This window comes from Odontesthes bonariensis, chromosome 19, assembly GCF_027942865.1.
Source record: "Odontesthes bonariensis isolate fOdoBon6 chromosome 19, fOdoBon6.hap1, whole genome shotgun sequence".
NCBI classification, from domain to species: Eukaryota; Metazoa; Chordata; class Actinopteri; order Atheriniformes; family Atherinopsidae; genus Odontesthes; species Odontesthes bonariensis.
Window position 1 is genome coordinate 22,978,484 of NC_134524.1, and position 21,800 is coordinate 23,000,283.

A 21,800-nucleotide genomic window follows, 5' to 3' on the forward strand; every position below is an offset into this window, starting at 1 on the left:
TTAAGAAAGAACACGCATCTGCTTTGGGATTTAGCTATCCGTCTGCTGCAGAAGCGGCACGCCGGCTGCTCCACTAGTAAATGTTGACGGGAGCACGTCACCCTGGTTCTGGGTTATGAACAGTTAACTTGGACCACATAAGGAGATCGGAGGGTGGGACAGTTCTCGGCATCCAACTCCGAATCCTGCAAATGGTGTTTGCGCATGTGCTGTTTTTCCACTTTTTCTTAACTTTCACTTGTGGTCTTAAATTCATCTCTCAACTACAATACTACTTCACAAAGCATTGAAAGCACTTAGTTATGGTGAGACAAACATCCCCCCCTGACATGCCTCATGGCTGCCATGTTAGTGGTCCCCTGTACCAAACTCTGCACGTTCAAAAGGGAGGCGCTGGGGTATCCTCCACTTTCAAAATTGACAAAGCAGGTCAGTTTGGATGATTTTGTAAGAATTTATCATGGACCATTGTTATTTTGTTGTTGTTTTGTTGGATTCCCAGTGTTTCCTAGGTGTCTTGAATTCGGAGCCACCATGGCAACGAGTCAAGTCTTACATGTGTGATTTGATGCCCTCTTTTCCGGATGAATAAAACTACATTCAAGCTGACTCACGCATCCATTTGTCAGCGGACAATGAGGCCGAACAGCTTTTTGACCATCAAGTTTCCACCGTGATGAAAAGTGTAACTTTCTGGCACTTGCGAGAGATCGATCCTCTTTGCAGGTTGCTACAGGGATTGTTACCTTTTACTGCATCAAAATCCAGAGGTTTAACTATTTCCATTACACTCTTGGGTTTGGGAAGGGAGAGGTGACACAGTGAGGAACGATGCGGTGAAAAGACACAGCGGGTCTAAAGAACCAAGAGCAAAACAAGAAAGGTCCCGAGCAGGATCCCTTTGTTACGGCTAAACGATGCAGGGATAATTCAAGCAGGAACACGACGCCGTCTATAAAAAGATAAATCAGCATGCTGTGAATAAAAATAAAAAAGAATACAATGAAAGCTCACTCAGGTCAAGTTGAACCAAAATAGAACATTCTAGAGCTAAAAGAGGACTGTTTGCAACTTGAGTAACTTGCCATGTGTTTAGAAAGTCCTTAAAAAGTGATTTGCTTTTTAAAGATGACAACTTCTGACCTCATGACACATTTTAGTATGTTTTAATGTTTTTTTTTTTTTTTAATGTATGATACCCCACAGAAACTCCCGATCATTAGAAATAAAAATCAAGGTCCACAAGCAGCAATGTCTATGTTTTCAAATGGCTTTTCATGACAAAATATTTCTTCATGTGTGTTGTGTGTACTGTTAAATGGCCAAGACCGCTGAGAATGAACGTCTGCTTGTTTCGCAGAGAAATTATTGAGAAAAGTGTGACTTCTCCATTTTTTTTCCCTTCATTTTTCTTTTCCTCTCGAACTTTCTCATTGGACACCTGCGTTGGAACCTTGCTGGCCCGTGCACATCGAGGAGGTTATGGTCTCTCCGTGTCGGTGAAAAAGGCATGGAGGCATGAATGACATGTGTTTGGCCCCTCCTCCCCTCTGCTAGTGAGCGCTGCTGAGTCGAAGCGCAACATCTCGGAGAGCGCAGCACCGACTGCACCGCGGAGACTCTGGTGAGTTCCACACGCTTTCTTTTCTAATGACAGAAATCACCGGCAGCACAGCTTTCCTGTGCCGGTGTGGGGTTTATGTGCGTGCAACTTCGTGTGTGTTTCGTGCTAGTCAGCCTTGCGTTTGGCGGTGGGACTACTTTATCTGTCTTTTTTTTTTTCTCCCTCCCGGGTAGATGACAGGGGTTTTGGGAGCCGTCGATGAGCGCGTTTGAAGAGCCTTGCCGTTGCTGGTGAACAACAAGGGGATCTAGTCTCGACCTGCGGTTCCCTCAAGCAGCCAGTCTGATTAAAAAAAAAAGAAAAAATGAAATTCCTGTAAGAAGTGTTGCTTCTCTCTGCAATCACAGTCACAACTCCACGCAGTTGTCGGCGTTGCGAGCTGCCGCAGGTTGCTTCGCTTCCGAGCGCAGCCCTGGCGCAGTTCTACCTGCCGACATGCCCAGTCCAAACTAACGAAACTGTTTGTTCTCTCCGGCAGGATTTGCGCGATAGCCTTGGCCCTGGCGGTGGGATCTGCGCACGGAGTAAGTCCCGTTTGTTGACTATTGCTCTCCTGCAGGTGACCGGCTCTGCGCTTGCTTTATCCGTGGCGCAACACCGAATCGTGTGAGCTGGACGTGCTTTTTGAGCTGGAGAAGATGGGCTTTTCGTGAAACGGGTGCTCACGCGTATCTGCAGCTGAGCCAAGGTGGCCAGACGGGGAGTCAATTTCTAACCTAAAAACCTCCTTTAAGTCTACGATTCAGTGGCTTTCGCGCGCCTGCGTTACGCGCAAGTGCCCGTGTTTTGGGTGCCTTCGACCATTTCTTCACATGGTCAATTAACAAAACCTGAAACGCGCGCTTAAATTGGCGTTATGTAGCGCTGTTATGCTCGTTTTCATGAGAAATTGCATCTGCTGAGGTGTTCCTTGTAACTATGCCAAACATTTCTCTCTTTTTTTTTAAAAGCTTTGGATGAAGTCTGCATTTAAATGTAGCCCGAGGGGGCTGAGAAAGCAGTTTATGTTTGAGTTGGCCCGCTCACTGTCATTTGCAATGCAGAGCCCGCCCCGCTGATGAATATGTAAGATAAGGAGATTATTGGAGCGACATGCCTTTCCAAGCCACACCTTTCTCCCGCACTGCTGCCGTTTGGCTCTGTGGTTGGTGCCAAGGATTGTGTGAAGTTTTGTTTCTCTCCTTTTAATTAGGTCTCTCAACGCTTCTATTCCAAGTTATATTTTCACACATCCGGTTTCGGGTATCAACAAACTCCAGTCATTGTTTACGACTACTATATGAATCTGAAAAACACCCTTTTTTTGTCGTGGCAGTCTCGCACCAGAATGTACGTTGGGCCACAGTGCAATAATGGAGCAGTTTAGGAGAAAGAAAGAAGGCTGGAACACTGTCACCTGTGCTCAAAAACTGTAAAAGTGCTACATTTTCAAGGCTCCGTGACACCTGCCTCCTTTGCAATTGATAAGAATGTTTTGCATGACCCAAAAATGGACACACGTGTCACACTACTCGACTATTGCATGTTCAAAAACACTTATGCACATAGTTAGGTTTAGATGTTAAAGAAAACGTAGATGGGGTTAGGAATCATATGGTTACAGCCTTAGATATTCATGCATCTATGGAAATGGGTTTGCATCAGGACAGTTGAAGAGAGACAGGAAGCAGAGAGAGGGGGAACAACATGCAGCAAAGGGCTGTCCCATGCGGGACTTGAACCGGGGCCAGCTGCAGTGTACATGGGGTGATTGCTGTACCCACTACGCCACCGACCACCCCATGGATAAATCCTTCTGTCTTTATCTGTTTTCGTACTGGCTTTTTATTTTAGGTGCCCGTCGTATTTGTAACATGTTTTCACTTTTAATTCTTTTTTCAGATTTCCTTATTTTTACCTTACCTTATATCAGGCGTGCATGTCCACAACTACACATTTAATGTACAGAGCGGAAGCCACGGGGAGTTTAGCTGAAAGTTGACAGCTGACGCTGTGTGACACGCTGAAAAAAAACTGCATTCTGCATACCATCGATGTGATCAGAAACAGTACAGAGCGCTGTGCTGTTATTGGATATTCGTCCACTACTTATTAGCGAGCTCACTGATTACCCTGTGAATCTGACCGATGGAAGTTGTGAAAGTATGACACCGCCTGGCTCCGATTTGTTTAGAATGCAAGTGAATCGCATCAGACTAAATACCGATTATGATTGGCTAGGGTGTGTCACACTTTAGTCAATAATCTGTAGCAGTGTTGTCATTAAAGGGATAGTCCGCCTCTTTTGACATGAAGCGGTATGACATCCCATATTAGCAATATCATTTATGAACATTTATGAAGGGAGGCAAAAATAGTGCCAGGCGTTTGTGAGGTCTGACTTTTTCTGGATGGACGATTTTGTGATGCAAAAGTATTACTCTTTTGAACGCATATTGTTTTGAGAAGCAAAACGCTTTATTTTTGTGGCCCCAGCCAACTAGCAGGACTAGCTTCGTCAACGGCAAAACGAGACCGGAACTCGGCTCACAGGACGCAGCGGGGGGTAAGTCAAATTTTTAATAAATGATATTGCTAGTGTGGGATGTCATACAGCTTCATGTCAAAAGAGGCAAACTATCCCTTTAAGCTTCAGAGTCCATGTGGCAGCCATAGTTCTGATATAGAAAAAAAAGAATGGCGCAGTTTTTGAGTTGGGTTTGCTTTGGTTTGATATTTACATCCAGTTTCCAGCAGCATCAGGCCTCGCTTTCCCGGCCGAGTGACTGGAAATACAAGTGAGGATGCCACCAGCAGAGACTAACCAACATTAAAGCGAATTAGTGGCATAAGGCTTCCTGTGACTCAATAGAAATGTACTGATGGAGCTGTACCTACTTTGAATTGACTCCTCCGCCCACTTCCCACCTCCCTGTTGTTTAGTGTTGCATACGTGTGTGCGTGTGTGTGTGTGTGTGTGTGTGTGTGTGTGTGTGTGTGTGTGTGTGTGAGCGTCCATTGGAGTGGATGGATGTGTGGGTGAATCCCTGACAGATGAGGTGTTTGGGTGGTCTTTTATAACCACGTTTAACTCGTCTTCGATGCCACGGTGCAACTGTACGAAGTTTGAGGTTTTTTGTCAGCATCTGAAATCGAAGGCTACTCTGGCTTCTTTTGAGCTACTGTACTCTAAAGGTGGAGGAAGCAACTATGTCAAGTTTTATCAGTATCAGCAGATAAGCCTGAAACTTACTCACTTGTTTATCTCTCGGCGAAAATGCTATCGCTTTCCAGATTACTGAGCAAGGACATTGTGCCAAACCCAAGATAAAGTGTGGTGCAGGTGCATCTTCGCTTGCACTGATATGAACATGGGAAACGTAAATAGACTGACCATGTGATAGTGAGCAGTCTTGAAATTGGTTCAGGTATTAAGGAGAGCCGGCTATGGATTTTCCTTATTTTTCTGTCATATATGACATGATAACGTAGAATGTTTCCATTTAACACGGCCAAGCTCTTTACTAATGAAGGAAACCACATTCGGGAGCAGACATGTTGTGTACGCCATATGAAATCAATAATGATACAATATACTAAAGAAGCACTGTGAACCTGCAGTGTAATTGATATTAGTTTTAAATTAAGTACTGACCTTAAGGGCTTCCACAAATCATGCCAGTCAGAAGAAAATGGCTTTTTTTCAGAAAAAGGCTTTATAATGGCTTGTTTGGGACAGTGGGTGATTTGACGGGCCTTTATTATATGTAATATAAATATGGATTTTTTTTGTTTTTTAAAGTGAATAATACAAAGCTACTTTGACGTCTAGGAATACAAATATATATACGGTTGGAAATGAAAGGGATAGTTCGCCTCTTTTGACATGAAGCTGTATGACATCCCATATTAGCAATATCATTTATGACCATGTTCTTACCCCCTGCTGCGTCCTGTGAGACGAAGGTAGTCCGGCTAGTTGGCTGGGGCTTAAAAAATAAAGCGTTTTGCCTCTCAAAACAAAATGTTTTCAAAAAAGTATTACATTTGCATCTGTAGATTGGGCTAGATTTGTTAGTGATAAAAGGCATAGCCCGTGAGTTCGTTAGCTAGTTAGCAGGACAAAACAGTCTTCTTAGGCCACAAGCTTCAGTGCTATAAAGTCAGACATTTACTGAGCCAGGTTCGTCCACAACTTTGTATCTTATCTGTATTGCTAGCAAACCACAACCATTTTTTTTCTTTTCAACTTAGCCTGTTTGCTGTATATCTGTGTGCTGTTTTAGCCCAACCAGCGCAGCCTGCAGTAACATCGGTTTGGACTTTTTCTTTTTTTTTTTGTTTGCGAAATGTTTCTTTGAACATACAGAAACAGTATAACTGTAGGGGCTCCTGTTTGGGTTATAGAGGCTGACACAGCTGTTGGCCCAGAGAAAACATCACACACAGGTGAGGAGGAATGGTGAAGAGAGGGGAGGCGTTGTAACGGGAAGGAGAGGAGGAGGAAGTCAAAAAGTTGTTGCTTGTGATTGGTAGAGCAATCAAGAAATCATCCATAAATTAGATCTTTTTATTGGTTTTGATGAAGCTGGACATATTTGTACATACTTCTGACCGTTTTTGAACATGTGCCAGACATGTCTTTGTCTCCGTTTGACACGCCTGTTGGTGCCCATCTACTGTTTGGGATGTTATAATCGATCCCCGGACTAAAAACACAAATGTAATGCCTGTATTTTCATGTAGGTTTTAATGCTAATTGAAAATGCAAAACGTTTGATACAGTCAAAGAATCCATTTTTCTCTATCTCTTAACTGATAACTTCCAAATTGCCTGTTTTTTGTTTTTTTTTGTATCCAAACAAGAGCCAGACAGTTTAAAACAAAAAAATTGCTCAATTCATATGGTAAAAAAAATATATAAAAAAACCCATATTTGAGTATTTCGGACATTTTTGCTTGACAAATGAACACAAAAAGTAGTTGTCAATCTGCTTACACGTGCAAAAGAAACACCACAAAGGTCCTTTACAGCAACTTCAGTGCGCTTGGAAAAAAAGAGGCGTACACATTAGCATAGAGGATGCGCTTTGTTTTTCTTAGTTTAGTCGAGTGGTCACAATCTCTTAAAACAACCTGCGTAGAAGTGTCCATATATCCAACTGGGATTAGACTACTGCCACTTTCCTTAACCTAAGTTTTTTTTTTTTTTTTTGTGCAGGCAGATCTGTGCATCCACGTATCTTCTCGTGATATGTACAGTACAAGTTTGGACACACCCACTCCTTCACTTTGAACGTGTAAGGGTGTCCAGACGATTGAGCGGTACTGTACATGTGACATTAAAGATCCCACAGATGTTGCTGTGTAGCAAAGGTGTTGCGACTGATGCTGGAAACTTGTTTTTGTTTTGCTATTTAAACATCTTTCATAGAGAAATGATGCAAGGGAAACCTTTCTCTGTGGAATCCTCTCGAGCTTGGTGGGACTTGTCTTCCACTCCCTGCAGGTGCTTTAAGCTGGAACATTCCACAGACGGCTGATCAGGACTTGATTTGTTGTTGCTAGACCCTCACCCTCACTCAACCTCCTTCTTTTCTCTTATGCCCCCCTAGCACCCATCCAATCATTACCCCCTCACACCTCTCTATTCCATCACTTTTTGCCTTTTCCGCGCGCAGGCAGATCTGTGGTGTGATTTGTGAGCGGTTGTCCCGACAGACTCCCCGAGCTCGTAGTGCCGCTGTTCCTTTTATTTCCTCTGTTGTTCTTTAAAAAAAAAGAAGAAGAAAAAAAGACTGGAAAAAACGTTGCAGGTTGTTCGCGCTCAGATGTTTAGAAGTGGCAGGAGAAACCGTCGTGAGTGGTTCTGCTCTGAGGGCTTCCGCCTGAAAACAAGAATGAAGGTGGATGATTTGGATCAGGATGAGATTAGTCACGTTTACGAAAAAGTTCTGACGTTGTTTTGAAATGTGATAACAAGCTGTCTGGTAAATCCGGACTGAGAGAAAGAGTGTATGTTTGATGTGGCTGGGTCATGCTGCTCTGTCTCAGTTTACAGTCTGGAGGAGTTTGCCTCTTCCACTCATCTGCATCCAACTCATCTTCCTTTATTCCCTTCATCTGCCTTTTCACTTCCTCTTTTGCTACTTTTTTGACCTCTCCGTGTACTCCCTCTCACCCTCTCATCATAATCCCCGCTTCTTTTTACATTCCCTTTTCTCCCTGGCCTTTTGGTTTTACTAACCTCAGAGGAAGGATACAACTCCTTGTCAGTTAGTGCAACATGAAACCTATAAACCACATATAGCAGCTTTAACGCACTGTTGAAAAGCCCCCGCTGTTCCTCTCCCACGCCCACAGCTAAGACTCTGCTACCTGTGTGGTGCTTGCAAGCATGGGTGCATGTTTCCCCATTCCCATAAAATCCTATACATCTGGATTTGTCAGTGCAGGTGCGATGAAAGACACGGTGAGCTTTGTTTTTCTTTGGGAAATACCCTTGCCATAAAACTATTTAAGAGGACACGCTTAGCTTTAAGCTTTCTAATGCTGCAGAGGTGCACACGAACCAAACTAATTGGATATAATGATAGATCTGTGTGCGAGACACGTTGAATTCTCCGTCTGAATTGTCACTACGTGGACTGTGGTCATAAAAAATGGAAATAACTGAGTGCAAGCACCTGTATTTGAACAACGAAAATACCTCCAAAACCATTTATCGCTCAGCTGTTGGAAAAGTTCGAACGCACAAAAAAAAAAACGACATGTCACCGAAACAGACTTTCAGTCCTGTCAGTGACTGGGAGATACATTAAAACTGAGAATTTAGGAGTTCACCAAAGCTACAGCTCAACAGAAGAGATTTAAAAAAAAAAAAAAAAAAAAAAGTGCCTGAAAGACATCAGAATTTTGAGGATCCGTTAAACAAAAATTTGCCACATTTGAGGTCCCACATCTGGAGAGTTCGTGGCTGGAGCTGCCTACCGTAACTCTTGAGTCCTGGTATCACAGTAGTGGACGGATACATACTACACATTTTGATGAAAACGTGGCTTGTGAGCATGATAGTGTGTTATGGTCAAAATGAAAGGGGGAAAAAAATGAACAAGATGATGTAGTTTTTCCATCTAGTTTGTCTGTTCTTGTGAACATAGTCTGGACTTTTTAGAATATTCCTGAATTTATGTAGCTGTATATAAAAAAATACAGCTATATGTGTTTTAGCCTTCAAGTAGATGGTAAATAATGCTGAGATTATTCATTTCACTTTTGCACAAAAAAATAAATAGAATTTTTTGTATGTTGCAAATTTGCGACAACAGGCATCCTGGTCAATTTGGAGTCAACGGTTACGCCGGCTACGGTTTGTAGCATATATGCGACAATAGGCGTTAAGGGGTTAAACTCGAAATGTCATGAATGAAGTGGGAGCAGTGAAAGCGCTGTTTCCCGTATAGTTTGAGGAGTACTTCGAAACGTGAAGAAAAACACTGCAATTTCAGATTAGAGTCGAATTACTGAGATGAAATCAAACCAGCCTTAGGGCATAGATATCTACAAAGTGCCTAGTGTGGATGCACCGGTGGTGTTGTACTTCCTACAGCTAAAAGACTAATTCTTTTCGTTTTAGCACAAAAAACACGATGTGGAAATAAGTACTTTAAAGAGATTGGGTCATAAATTGCATCTATTCTGATGGAGACCCAGCCACATTCCTACAAGCTGAGAAAGCAGTGAACGGGTTCTCAACTCTTCAAACTCATTGTCGACATTCGACATTTCCACATTTTTCCACTTTATTTTTGTCATTCCAACTTAATTCTTGCCTCTTTTTTAAAAAAAAAAAAAAGTTCAGCGTGTCGCTTGTCGCCTTTAATTGAACCGTGGCAAAGAGAAAGGGGCACGGCGTGCAGCAAAGCGCTGACGGGTTGAGAATGGAACCCGATCCGGTCTGTAGCGTCTACACGGGGAGCCCACCAAACGAGTTGAGCGACACAGTGTCCGTCTTTTCAAGAATTCTACTTCGCTCTCCACCTTTTGACAGTCTCCTCGACATTCTGGCTGCGCGCTCGACGTCTTGACTTTGGTTTTGACGTTTCGACTTCGTGACGAACTGCGCCGAGAACGAGCGTCACGTTTCTTAGCGGGAACTAAACACACGACAGCACGTCGTGGTGTGGCGGTGAAACGCTTGACTTATGCCGTGCAACCCCGACCTAGGAAAAAAAACTCCTGCCACGCTTTTGCATTCGTGTGTCCGACATTGTAACACCTTGTGCCGTGCAACCCCTACCTAGGAAAAAAAAAACTCCTGCCACGCTTTTGCATCTGTCCATCATTCCTGTCAACCCTGTACACAAATAGTAAATTTCTCTCTTATCTTGACATGTTTACAACCATGACTAAAAGGCAGAGTCTTATTTTCCGTTCAGATGTGCAGCATCTTGTTTAAGGACAACACATAACAATGCTGATGAGCCCATCCATCCACACCCTCGACAGGTCGACAGTCCATCACAGATGCTGATTAATCACATATTCTTTATTGGCTGCTACTCTGACTGATTTGTCTGTTTGAGTACTATTAAAGAGTGTCTTTACATTTTTTTTTTATTGTTGACTTTATTGGTTAATCAGCTAACCTCTGGCAGGACAGGACATGGGAGCAATTCCATGACACCGCATCATTCTCGTTGGATATGCCTTGGCACAGCCACCCTGGCATATCAGGCCGCCTCCTCTTTAGATGAAGCGCACGCTTTCAGTTTGTCCCCCGATTGGTCACAGTGAACCCAGAGGTCAAAGTTCACCCGAGCACAAAGGTGGGGGGAGGTTTTGCGGCCTCGGTGACGGCTTAACATTCCAACGCCCGTTCTCGAGTTTTTTTTTTTTTCTTGCACTTTGTCTCATCCTTTTTAGTCTTTGAAGGGAAGAGGAGAAAAATATTAAAGATACTGAGAGAGAGAGAGAGAGAGAGAGAGAGAGAGCTGGGTGTAGAGAAGCCAGCGGGAAAGGGGAGGGGAAGGGGGGGCTTTTTCTGTCTTTCTGCAGGGTGTGTGTTTGTGAAGGTCCTTAGACTTGTCAGAGACAGGCCGAGGTGGGGCAGGGTTTGCCTGCCTGGCTGCTCAGTGAGAGTGCTGTCTTAGCTTGTCAGACGTGCCCGGTCCATTCACCTTAAAGCCATCATCCTCCCTCGGGGCTGTTTGCACTTCAGAGGGATTACACCTCAAATCTGTTTTGTTTGTCGGGTTCTCTCTTGGATCCGTCTTTCATTCCTCCTTTTCCTTGTTTGATTCTTCTAATCTTGTCCCCGTCCCAAGACCCTGACTTGTTTTTCCTTTCTTAAATCCCCAGTTTAGTCTTCTTTGCCTCTGAAGATGCCCCCGTGGCCGTTAGATTTGAGCATTTATTATTTGTATATCAAGTATATCGTGTGAGGCTCCTCCCATCAACTCTATGAGGTGTTGCTGTTTTCGTTGCCTCTCGATGACCTAATCAAGCCAGTTTCCAGAGGAAGCGGGTGGATATTTCCAGAAGCTCATCTGTTGCCTACAACTGCTGAAAACAGTGGAGCATTTACTTGTTCTCCAGTTTGAAATAACACCGAAATAAGCAGCAAACCATCACTTTGATAGGAATTACATGAAAACTTTTGCTAAAACTGTAAAAGCCATTATTGTTTGCTTAAAAGTGGCGGTGTATTGACATTGGTGGCACCTAGTTCATCAGGTTGGTTGAAGTTTTCCTTTTTGACTTTGGTATAAATATACTTAATCTGATCATTTGAAAAGTATTATTTGAGAGTGCGTGCCATTGTCCAAATGGTTGTGTGGAGGACGGAATCGACAGAATTCAGAGCCCTGTCAGTTTGGAAAATCAGGGAGGAATTCTGATGGGCGAGCTAAGCGAAGAGCTAATCAGAAAAGGGCCACGGAAAAGCTCATTTTCACCTCGTAAATAACCCAAGCCTCAAAAATTTCAAGCGCTATGAGCAAATGCTATAGAGTGATTTCAACAGTGCGCCACTTTTTATTTTGTCACTGTTTTCTCAACGGAAGAGCGTCCAAAGCATCCTGCTGCTGGTCCATTAACAAATTACCAACAAGTTAGAATTTGTAAAAAGCCTCAAAAAGCACAAACACTTTCCATCTTTTATATATCTGTAACAGTAATGCCTGGCATTGAAGTTTCCAGCCCGGTCTGACACAACTCCTGTCAGACTTAGCTGATCAGGACGTGTTGGGAAACCACCTGTCACAGAGCAACACTGATGGTCTTTGGATGAGAAAGTAGTGACAAACTAAAACAAATGCCTTAAGCAAAAGTGACATAGTGTAAAATTCACTCACTTCGTTCAGTGTTTTCGCGAAGCGCTGTAAGATTTCTCCAATTTGAGTTGTTTTAGAGGACCAAAAAAAAAAAAAAAAATCACTCTTCTGAGTAGCTGTTAGCTTAGCTTCTCTGTCAGAATTCCTCTCCGATTCTCCAAACTGAGAGCGCTCTGAGTGCTTTCTTCTGCAGGTAAGAACCAATTATTCATCAGTACTTCACACAACCCCAGAACTAAAGGGTAGCAATCGATTTTTGTATTTTACGTATTACATTATCTTACAGACTGCGAATCAAACAATCTGCTCTACAAACAACCACGATTGTACGTTACAAACTGTGCTACCTTAATAGTTTTGTGGTACATATCTGTATATATCTGACCATTTTTCTGTGTGCGTTTTGTGCCGCAGTCGGAAGATCTTTCACCAATTTAAAACAGACATGATGGAAACTTAACGCCCTGCACAGGTTCGATTTCATCTTGCTTTGATGCTCCGCTATCTGCCCAACGATCATTATCTTGGCATTAAACACCAGCATCAGCGTTCAAAGTCTTAAGATTTTTTTTCCCCTCTTCACTGCAATTATCATACGCATGCCTGTGCTGGGCAGCACATCTTTTCTTTTCTTTCTCCAGATTACATCAGTGGTGGTCTGAAAACCTGCATGGAAAAGTGGTGTCTGAGAGGCTCACCGAATACCATTTACTTCCTTTGATCGAGACACTTATCACTCACTTGACTCGTAGAGTTAAGGTGCAGCCTCAGATATTCACCCGTTCTGGAGCAGCCTAAAATGGATCTGGCCAGCAGTTAATGCAAACCAAACCCAAACAAATGTGTGCACAGCTCGGACGTGCTGTTTGACTTTACCTTTAGCGTGGCAGTGTTAGTTAAACTCAGCCCGTTTAAAGGGAAAAAAAGCTTAGTTTTAGCTCCCTTCGTTTAATCTTACAGAGATATGGAGATATTTGTAGCCTTTTCTTTGTTTTGGGATCATTTGTCAGAGCGTAAATCTGTCTTTTAATCAAGTTGTGAAAAGTGCTAACAGGTCAGCAATTAAAATCGGCATCTTCACTTTTGGAAGAATCTACTTTTTCTACACAATAAAAAAAACAAAAACAAAGCCAAGGTTTTTCTTAGCTCAAATGGGAATAGTTTATTCCTTTTCCCGAAAGTAGATGTTCCAAAATGCATTTTTTTTCTTAGTGGTAAACCACTACAGTTTTTAATGTTTGACATATGATGGTAACCCCCCCCCCCCCCCCCCCCCAGCAGCCTTGTATCCACAGTTACCGTATCTACGGCGAGGTAAACCCCACCGAGATGGGAACACTATCATTGGCACATCAGATGTGTCAGTTATTGTGTGCTATTACCGCCTCATCCTGTCCCTGTAATTACAAATACTTCCGCTCCGTTTTTCCACCTCTGTGTCTCACACTCATCCCTCGCTCCCTCCTCTTTGCCAGCCAGGTAATCCCGGCAGCCAGGTAACCGCCTCATTCATTTCGCCTTCAGCCCAGCACTCCCTTCCCCGAAAAACGACACAACTTTGGCGCGCTATTCTTTTTTGTAAACACTTCACCGAAGCATCTGCCAAGGCTGACGGTGTCCGGCTTGGGCTGTACCGCGACTCATTGTTGACTCACGCCGGCTTTTAGATTCATTAGGCGCAGTTCAGAGGAGACGAAGTAGATGCGCTGCATTCAAATGGATAACACTGAATTGTGAAGTTGAACCACATTTGCAGTCGAGTGCAACCAACTTTCACAAAAAAAGTGGTGTAACATTCCTCAGAAATATTTGTGCCTCTCTTTTGACAGTTTAAAAAAAACAAAAATCTTCATAAATCCTTTAAATTTGGACTCTTTGCAGCACTTAAGATCCTATCGCTGCAGTTGAACTAAACACAATCCATTTGTCATTGAGCAGCACTCAGTAGCCTTTGCAATCAGTGTACTCTTTTAACTGCCATAAATCAGAGGGACGGCCCAATTTGTCTTATAGGCCTATCCAGAGGGGAAAATGCTATATGCGTCAGGGTTAATTTACTGTGCTTTAGTCGCTGAGTGTGAAGTTATCGGCCATGCCCTGAAGCTGAACTCCAGTTGAAGACCATTGGCCATCTGCGGTCGGACCAATGGGCAGCGGCCCGTCTTTACTTCTTTGATTCATCCACTTCAGTGACTTCCCTGCTGCTCCATCGGTGAAAGTCTCATACTGCTCTCTCAGCCAGCAATCTGCATTCACGATGTGTGAAAACCTCAAGACCTCGGTGAACTTTCGTGTCCCACCTCTCGAACACTGTTAAGGTATTTCATTAGCGGATCTCCCAGAGCGATAAGGAATCTGGTTTACGTGGGAGTTGTGGCTGCTCTTTAAGATCCCTGAAGGGGATATTTTCAGGGATTGGGTCACTCCGTCCTTTTGGCACACGCCCATAAAGCTGCCTCAGCTCACTGCCTCGACCTGCTGCTGGCAGGACGCTTGTCTTAACTCGCTGACCCTGGCCCGGTTTTCTCCCGAGGTAACTCATGCCGGGCTGCGCAAACGTGAGCAAGCGTAAGGCAACTTTTGGCAGGTGCAACAAAAGACTTCTTGTTGTCTGTTTCGGATCCCTTCAACTCGGCATCAGATCATGTTTTGCAAAGAAATTCAGCTTTACTTGGCAGCAGCCTTTGATTTTACAAATTAGGTGTAATGGGTCTTCCAATGGATGCGACTGCTAACCAAATACTTTTGTGTCCTCAAAACCAGGGGTTTTCTTTGGGCAGCACCCCTGACCTCTCTCCCCTGCCTGGCAGCTTAGCGCCACCTGGCACCATTCCCATCAACTTCACCCTCAGCCTTGTGCTCTTAGCTTTAACTCCATTCATTATGGAGGGAAGGGCCTCAGCTTGTCCTCTGGCTCTGTTCCCCGCTGCCCACCGCGGCCCCATACGTCCACTAATGAGGGGGGACAGATGATCATTGTGCCAGACTATGTTGCGGAACATGGTAGCGTCCGAATGTGACGTAGTTGCATATCTATCATTTTGCTTTACATCGGGACGACTTCAAGTGCCTCTTTTCACTTTAAAGGAGTCTTAGTGTTGTGCGATGGTTACAAGCGTCCAGTAACTGTGGTCGGTGTGTTTGTCAACACAGTGCAGTTGTCCCACATATTAATTTACTGGAGCTGACTCCTCTTGTTCCTAAAATAGCACAGATCACTGGCTGGCATAGAGCAGCTTCAATGGAGGGTGCATGTGAGGGTTAGAGAGAGAATACAAACATGCAGGGAACTAATACATGGAAGTTTTCTTTCTATAAACTGTGCATTTAGTCTGAATTCAGAAGTGACTCAGACACACATAAATCTTTAGTTAACTAAAAACACTGCTTTTCTCTGTGAATTTCTCTTGCTTGAGCTAATTTAACACATTGCGACCCTGCTAAGCTCGCATTAGGTTTGCATTTGGAGTCAAACCGGCAATATTTCTCACACCTCTCGTTTTATCCAAGCAGTTCAAAAGCTCAAGATACTCCCATTGAAATAATATTAAACAAAGAAAAGTGACAAATGCTTAGAGCCTTGAAGGGATTTAATGCTTTTTAATGTGAAGTAATTATGAAGGATCAGTATTTTGCCTGTGTTAGCAGTCAGAGCGATCTCAGTTTTGATCAGCAGGGATGGGGGCTAACGGGCTAACCAAGCTAGCAGCTGCTCAAAACAGGGAAAGGACAAGAGCAACTTTTTTACATTTAACATAACTCAAACTTCATAAAACTTGTACTGGCGAGAGCAAATTCTCTGTTAGGGGTTTTTACACGTTGGCACTATATTTTTTTTTCAACCAAATTACATATGTGCTGTACCAATAGTGCGCAGCCACTGTACGACAATCGTCAACCGTTAGCAGCACAGCTGTCTTTGGTTTGAGAAAATATTATACATAACAAAGCCATTTGATATGAGAAAGTCCACATTATAGCATTATAGCATGACTGCTATAAGTTTTTTGAGGTTTGAGTTGTTTTTCATGTTTGTTATTTTTGAGGAGATGCTAGCCTGTTAGCTCCTGTCACTACGTCCCCAAAGCGCACAGAAATGTTAAAGTCAATAAATATTCTATTATGTGCCTGTTTTTGGCTGACAACATGTTTTTACAGGACCACATGTCGTCAATGCTGATAAAATACTCATAAATGCAATGCTTAATTAATGGAAAATGGATTGTTAAAAAGTTTTTTTTTCACAACTCCTGCCTAAAAAGATTGTTGAATGTGTCAACTTTTATTTATGAATGAATTATGTGCTATTACAATACAATTTTATTTCAAAGTCCTCATAATTGGCATTATGAGGACTTTAAAAGAAAATTGTACCAAATTGGGATTATTTAAATGACGGCTGCAACTCTCAGTTGGAACGTTTTTTATTCAGTCAAATGACTGAATAAATGATAGTATGCAGTCGCCGTGCAGTTTGATTTGCGTGACTGTCGGAAACACAGTTGACAAGCACATCATTCAAAATAAGAATATTAGTTCACAAGCATATAAAAGGTACATTTATTGCCGTTTTGATGACGTTTCACCCCATGTTGTACAGGAAGTATGTGCTCTTTAAGCAGGGACATGACGCTCTCATGTGACTGACAGCAAGGGATAAGATCATTTCAGAAACTATGCTTACTTTTACTGCTTTGACGTTTTCTTTAGAAAACTGACAGCTGACAATGTGGACAAAAAGTTAGGAATTCTGTGTTATCATTCCCCATCTCACACGACAGAGGACCTCACTGAATCCCGCCCGTTGCAGATATTAGTGGTTTGAAATTACTGTAAGATTCATGGCTTTGGGGGGGGCCTCCCTCCTTTGAACATAAAGGTCTCGAATGCCCCAAAACACTGAATGACAGAGGCTCAATTAGTCATAACCCAGGAATGAAACCTGCAGGTGCAAACAGACAGAGAGAGACGATGGGGTTTGTTATTACTGCAGGGTAGAAGATGAAGTGATATGGAGATTGAATGGTGTATGTGTTTTAGGTCAATTTCAGCGCAAAACACACTGTGAGAAAGCCAGTTTTAACCAGCTCAGACAAAAGAGCAACTTATCAAAAAGTAAAGTTCATTGCTTTTGTTGTAGTCCAGGTGAACTACAGGTGCCAAGCTCTTTTTCTTTTCTTTTTTTTTTCGTCTTTCAAACAAAGTAACAGGTGATAACATCCACATGCAGTACGTTTACCTTCTCAGTCTGCAAAGGAATGAGGAGGTATTTGCGATATTTAGTATACATTGTAAGCTTATTAAGTGCATATTTCAAAACAACATTGGCTCCGACATACTGCAGAAAATCCCCTCACAGCCATGATTTCCTATCAGTGTCTCCAAAACCTTTTTTTCTTTTTCTTTTTCTGCTGCAAACAAAGCTGCAGTTTACCCAAACAGAATCCCAGCACAAACAGCCTTTAGACTCAGTGAGTCAACCGCTTGAAAGTTTCGGCCATCTCAGATGGGAACTACTTCGAGTTTCGATGTTGTAATTGAATTATTATGGTTTTAGACTCACTCGCTCATGTCGCCTTAAACTTTTTCTTTAGCTTTATAGGTTGCACAGAAACCTTTTATGTCAGATTTAAGTCATTTCTGCAAAAAACTGGACTTCCACGTTTCGGCCCCCGTCTGTCCGATGCCACCTTCAGGCAAAATGTCCCGGCTTTTCCTCCAGGAATGTTCATGCATTCCTGATCCCACCAGATGACATTTAGGGATGCTGGAATCTGTGTCAGACAGCACAAGGCAGGTCTGGGCTTAGAACCTATCAGCCTGTTAGGAGTAATAGCTAATGAACTGACATTCCATGTCATCACCATAGCTACTACCACCCCTCCCTTCTCCCTCCCTCTCAACCACCACCCTTTACCTCCGCTGCCCTACAGCTCCTAGAAAAGGTCACACACCTGTCTGCACTTCTTCTATCCTTTCCTTCATCTCCCCCCCCCATCCCTCTATCCATCTCATATTCCTCTGTTCAAATTTGAACTCTGCAACTCCGTGCTGTGTCATGTCAAAGTCCCAACCGACTTGTGAATGTCCGTTTGAACAGCAATAATGGACAGTATCATTCGTAAGGAAATCTACAAAAAGACTTCTCAAGCGGTGTGCTGGTGGGATGCACTCCCTGAAGCACGGTGAGCATTTGCATGCAAATACAGAGAGCTGAAGCAACTGGTTGACGGTTAAACAACATTTATTGGTTCATTCATTAAAAATTCATCCAGGGCTGGATTAGTGTGACAATAAATCATTGTCTCAAATGAAAATGTAAGCACGCAATATAAGTAACATTCAATAAGATCTATGAAGCACATAAAAAGCACGTAAAATGCATGCAAGGCAAGACTTTTCAGAACCTTTCAGCACCTTTTTGAAAAGAAAAAAAGAGAACCTTTTGAGCAAACCTCACTTTCAGTGGGACTGCTCCTCTGTGCATCGAGCACAGACGGGGAATCCTCTTTTCGCTGTATTGCAGATGAGAAATTAAAAAAAAATGCTTTCGGTCACTCAGACGTGTCGTGAGCTCAAACTAATACCTGTTAAAGAACATGCAAAAGAGCGATTGAGACATTCTCTAAGTTGACAGTTTTGCAGTGATTCCCAAATTTGAGCTAATCAGGGCAATTTGGATTTAAGGTCTATAATTAATCGGGTCACTCTTCACCTCCTTCATTAAAGGAGATGAAGTAGTTTTCCATTGGTTCCAACTTCTCTATGAGTGAAGGTCCCTGCTTTTTTCTATTTGCAGTATATCGTATGATATTATTACAACGTTTATTACGATGGGTTTTGGGGCTTGTCTTTCAAAATTTCAAAGATGTCATTTCAATAAAATTCAGTTCAATATATATTTCCCACGAGACTCAAATGGGACTCAGAGCTCAGTGCACGCTTCACAGTTCTGGCTTCTTGCATCTTTGTGCAAAAACAGTACCGTGCGTAATAATGCAGCAGAATTCCCAACAGAACTCCTCTAATTCACATATTTTCCTGTTTCTTTGGTGAGATGGCTAAACATGTTAGAAATTGCGACTGAAAAGCAACAAAATGAAATTCAGATTTTGTAACCGCAGCGTCATCTGATAAAATCACCATTCTTCTGGACAGTTCTACCATGTATTTATTTATGTTATACCCTTCAAAATATAGCCACGATACATAAACCTTGGAATTGTCAATTACAGTCTTATAAACCAAAAAACAACTAAGTGAAACGGTGTGTAACTTGTCCAGGAGCACAGAACCTTGCTGTTTGGATAAGACTTTCATGTGATCACGGCACATGGAACAAACATTCAAGGTCTCAGTTTGTACAGGGGAGCCAAGTCTGTTCCTGCTGTTGCTGATGATTTAGGATGAAACGACAGGTGGAATTCTTCAAGAAGGTCTTGATTCTTCCGTCTGTATCGACTTACAATGAGTCAGAGGCCACTCGTGTTAGGTCTTCGAGCTGTTTGGACTCACTCAGCGAGTGTATTCACAAATGAGTCACAAAACCTCCTGCTTTCTCAGTAGGAAAGTGATGGAAATCTTTTCCTGTTTGTGTTTCTGGACAAGCGTTAAGCAGGTCTACTTCTTGTGTCAGCAACAACTAAATGTCAGCTTGTGGAAAACACAGCAGTGATATAATTTAAGTTTAACAGATTGAGTCTGTTTCTAGTGGTTCTGTGACATCTTAAATTCTACCTACAGATGATGGCCTGAATGGGCTCTGAACTAGTAAATCTGACACCTTCTTAGACAGTCTGCATTCTCATTCGGTTTAATCCATCCCTCTATGTCAGAGGCGAAGGTGCGGTGGAAAGTTTTACAGGTGCGTTCTCCCCTGCGGGTACGCAGAAAGCCATATTTTTGAACGACTGCCACACACCCGTAAATCTCACAGAGTGTGAACGTAATCGCCGTGGAATCACCCGAGGAAAGCCGGTTCGCAGCGGTGTGCGAGGGCCACTGTTAAAAATGCAGGGTTCAAGTTGCATCACTCAGGAATTTGTTCCCAGGACAAGGGAGCCAAGAGCAGACATGCATTTTAGGATTGAAATTGTACACACAGCGTGTCATAAAGGTAAACGGCCTGTTGTGGCCTTTTCTGACCTGCAAGTTTTATGTTTATAGGCTTGGAAGTGTGTGATAAGAGGGGAGATGACTAATAGACATGCAGGTGTGGGAGTCACCTCAGGGTTTGTTGGAGCGGAGTTGACCGTGGATTCATCTGTTGCCTGCACAGATAAGGGAGATACCGAGTCCTGTAGTGGCTGGGCAGCAAAACTAGGAATTTCTACAATGTGTTTGCTGGAGTTGGATGTGTTATCATCAGTGACTGACCGTTCAATGGGCCGTTCTTTCAAATCCACCATCGTTTGTTTTTATAGCCGTGATTTTTTTATGAAGGTGCAGCGGAAAGAAAACCAGAGGCGTGGAAAGTAGCCTGGCATTCCCAAACAGATGCACAAGCACTTATTAGTCTGTTAGCAAGCAATTGGAGCAGCAAAACAAGTGACATAGTGCTGAGTGGCATGCTTCAGCAGAGTTCCTCCGTGCAGCCGTCTCACATCATACCTGGACCCGTATTACACAGTGCGGGCTATAAATCAAATTGAAATTAAGTTGGAATGAGTTCAAAGAGCAAATTTTCACCATCTAAAACAACCCAAACCGAAAATATTTCTAGGTGGGACATCATTGAATGTTGTGACTGTGTCACCTTTATGTCATAAGCCTCGTTTCCACTGTCAGTACGGTTCGGGTCACTTCGTATTGGTATGGTACTGGTCGGGTCGCTTTGGGGTCAGCTTTTGCATTCCCACTGTACAAAGGGGACCCTCAGGGGTGGGCGGAGTGCGTGCCGAAGGGAACCTGTTTATCCTTCCCACGGGAACCGGTCCTGTGTGCTAGGTACCCCAAGCAGAAGGGTTACAAAAATAGTAACGGGTACCATGGGACCGGTACGCGTTCGTGGTAATGGAAACACGGAAATAAGCGAACCGCTCTGAACCGACCCGTACCGAACTGCATAGTGGAAACGGGGCTATACAGTTATTTACCTTTATGCCACAGTTTTTTAATCGCAGAACGTCCCTGTACTGAGTAGCTGTTAGCTTAGCTTAACTTAGCTCCTTCTCCAAACTGACCGCCGTCTACTTCAGGTGAGACCCTGACTTCTCATAAGAAACTTCACACAATTGTACTTTTAAAAAAGCAGAATATCAGTGTAATGAAAGTTCACTCTCCACATAGTTAGCATGATGTCGAAAGAACGTCACTCTTCCTGACCCGCCTCGGGAAGCTAAACTCTGGTGAGAAGGAACTCTTGTCCAGACTTGATGTCAGGCTACGGACTGACAAAGATTTATGCCAGAAAAGATACGAAAACAAGGTTGCAACTTCCACAGATGGTTAAAGTGACAATGGATGACCTCACTGTAGAGAGGTAAAAGTAAAGCCAGGGCATGTCTCTACATAGAGGGACTCTTTAACGCCTGGAGGGAGCCTGACCTCCGCTCCATTTTTTAGAACTGGGCATGGACTGACCCTGACAGTAATGAGTCAGGCCCCCTGCTCCATTTTGCTGGGCCAATATTTCACAAAATTGTTGCTGTAAAGTGCGATCGTGATGGTTTGGGGGGGTCTTTTTGGCATGCAGCAACCTTAGGTCTCCAAAAAACCAAGAACGTACGAGGTCTGTTGAAGTGACGGTGAAGGCAGGGAGAGAGGTCGGTAAAGAAGGGAAAAATATTGCGTCAAAGGAGCAAAAACATACTCCAGAAACTTTTTTTTTTTTTTCAACCACTCATTCATTCAATACCTCTTCT

The 21,800-nt window shown here is 43.1% G+C and overlaps 1 protein-coding gene across 3 annotated transcripts in view; it reads left to right on the forward strand.

The window, feature by feature from the left end:
* Nucleotides 1–1,554: 1,554 nt before the first annotated feature.
* The window catches only part of col4a6 (collagen, type IV, alpha 6), a 152,040-nt gene continuing 131,794 nt past the window's right edge, over nucleotides 1,555–21,800 (forward strand). For all 3 annotated transcript variants that reach the window (XM_075451428.1, XM_075451427.1, XM_075451429.1), the window contains exons 1-3: nucleotides 1,555–1,624; nucleotides 1,798–1,939; nucleotides 2,103–2,148. In XM_075451428.1, the coding sequence (XP_075307543.1) occupies nucleotides 1,929–1,939; nucleotides 2,103–2,148 (57 nt within the window). In that variant the 5' untranslated portion in view covers nucleotides 1,555–1,624; nucleotides 1,798–1,928. The remainder of the gene's footprint in view (nucleotides 1,625–1,797; nucleotides 1,940–2,102; nucleotides 2,149–21,800) is intronic.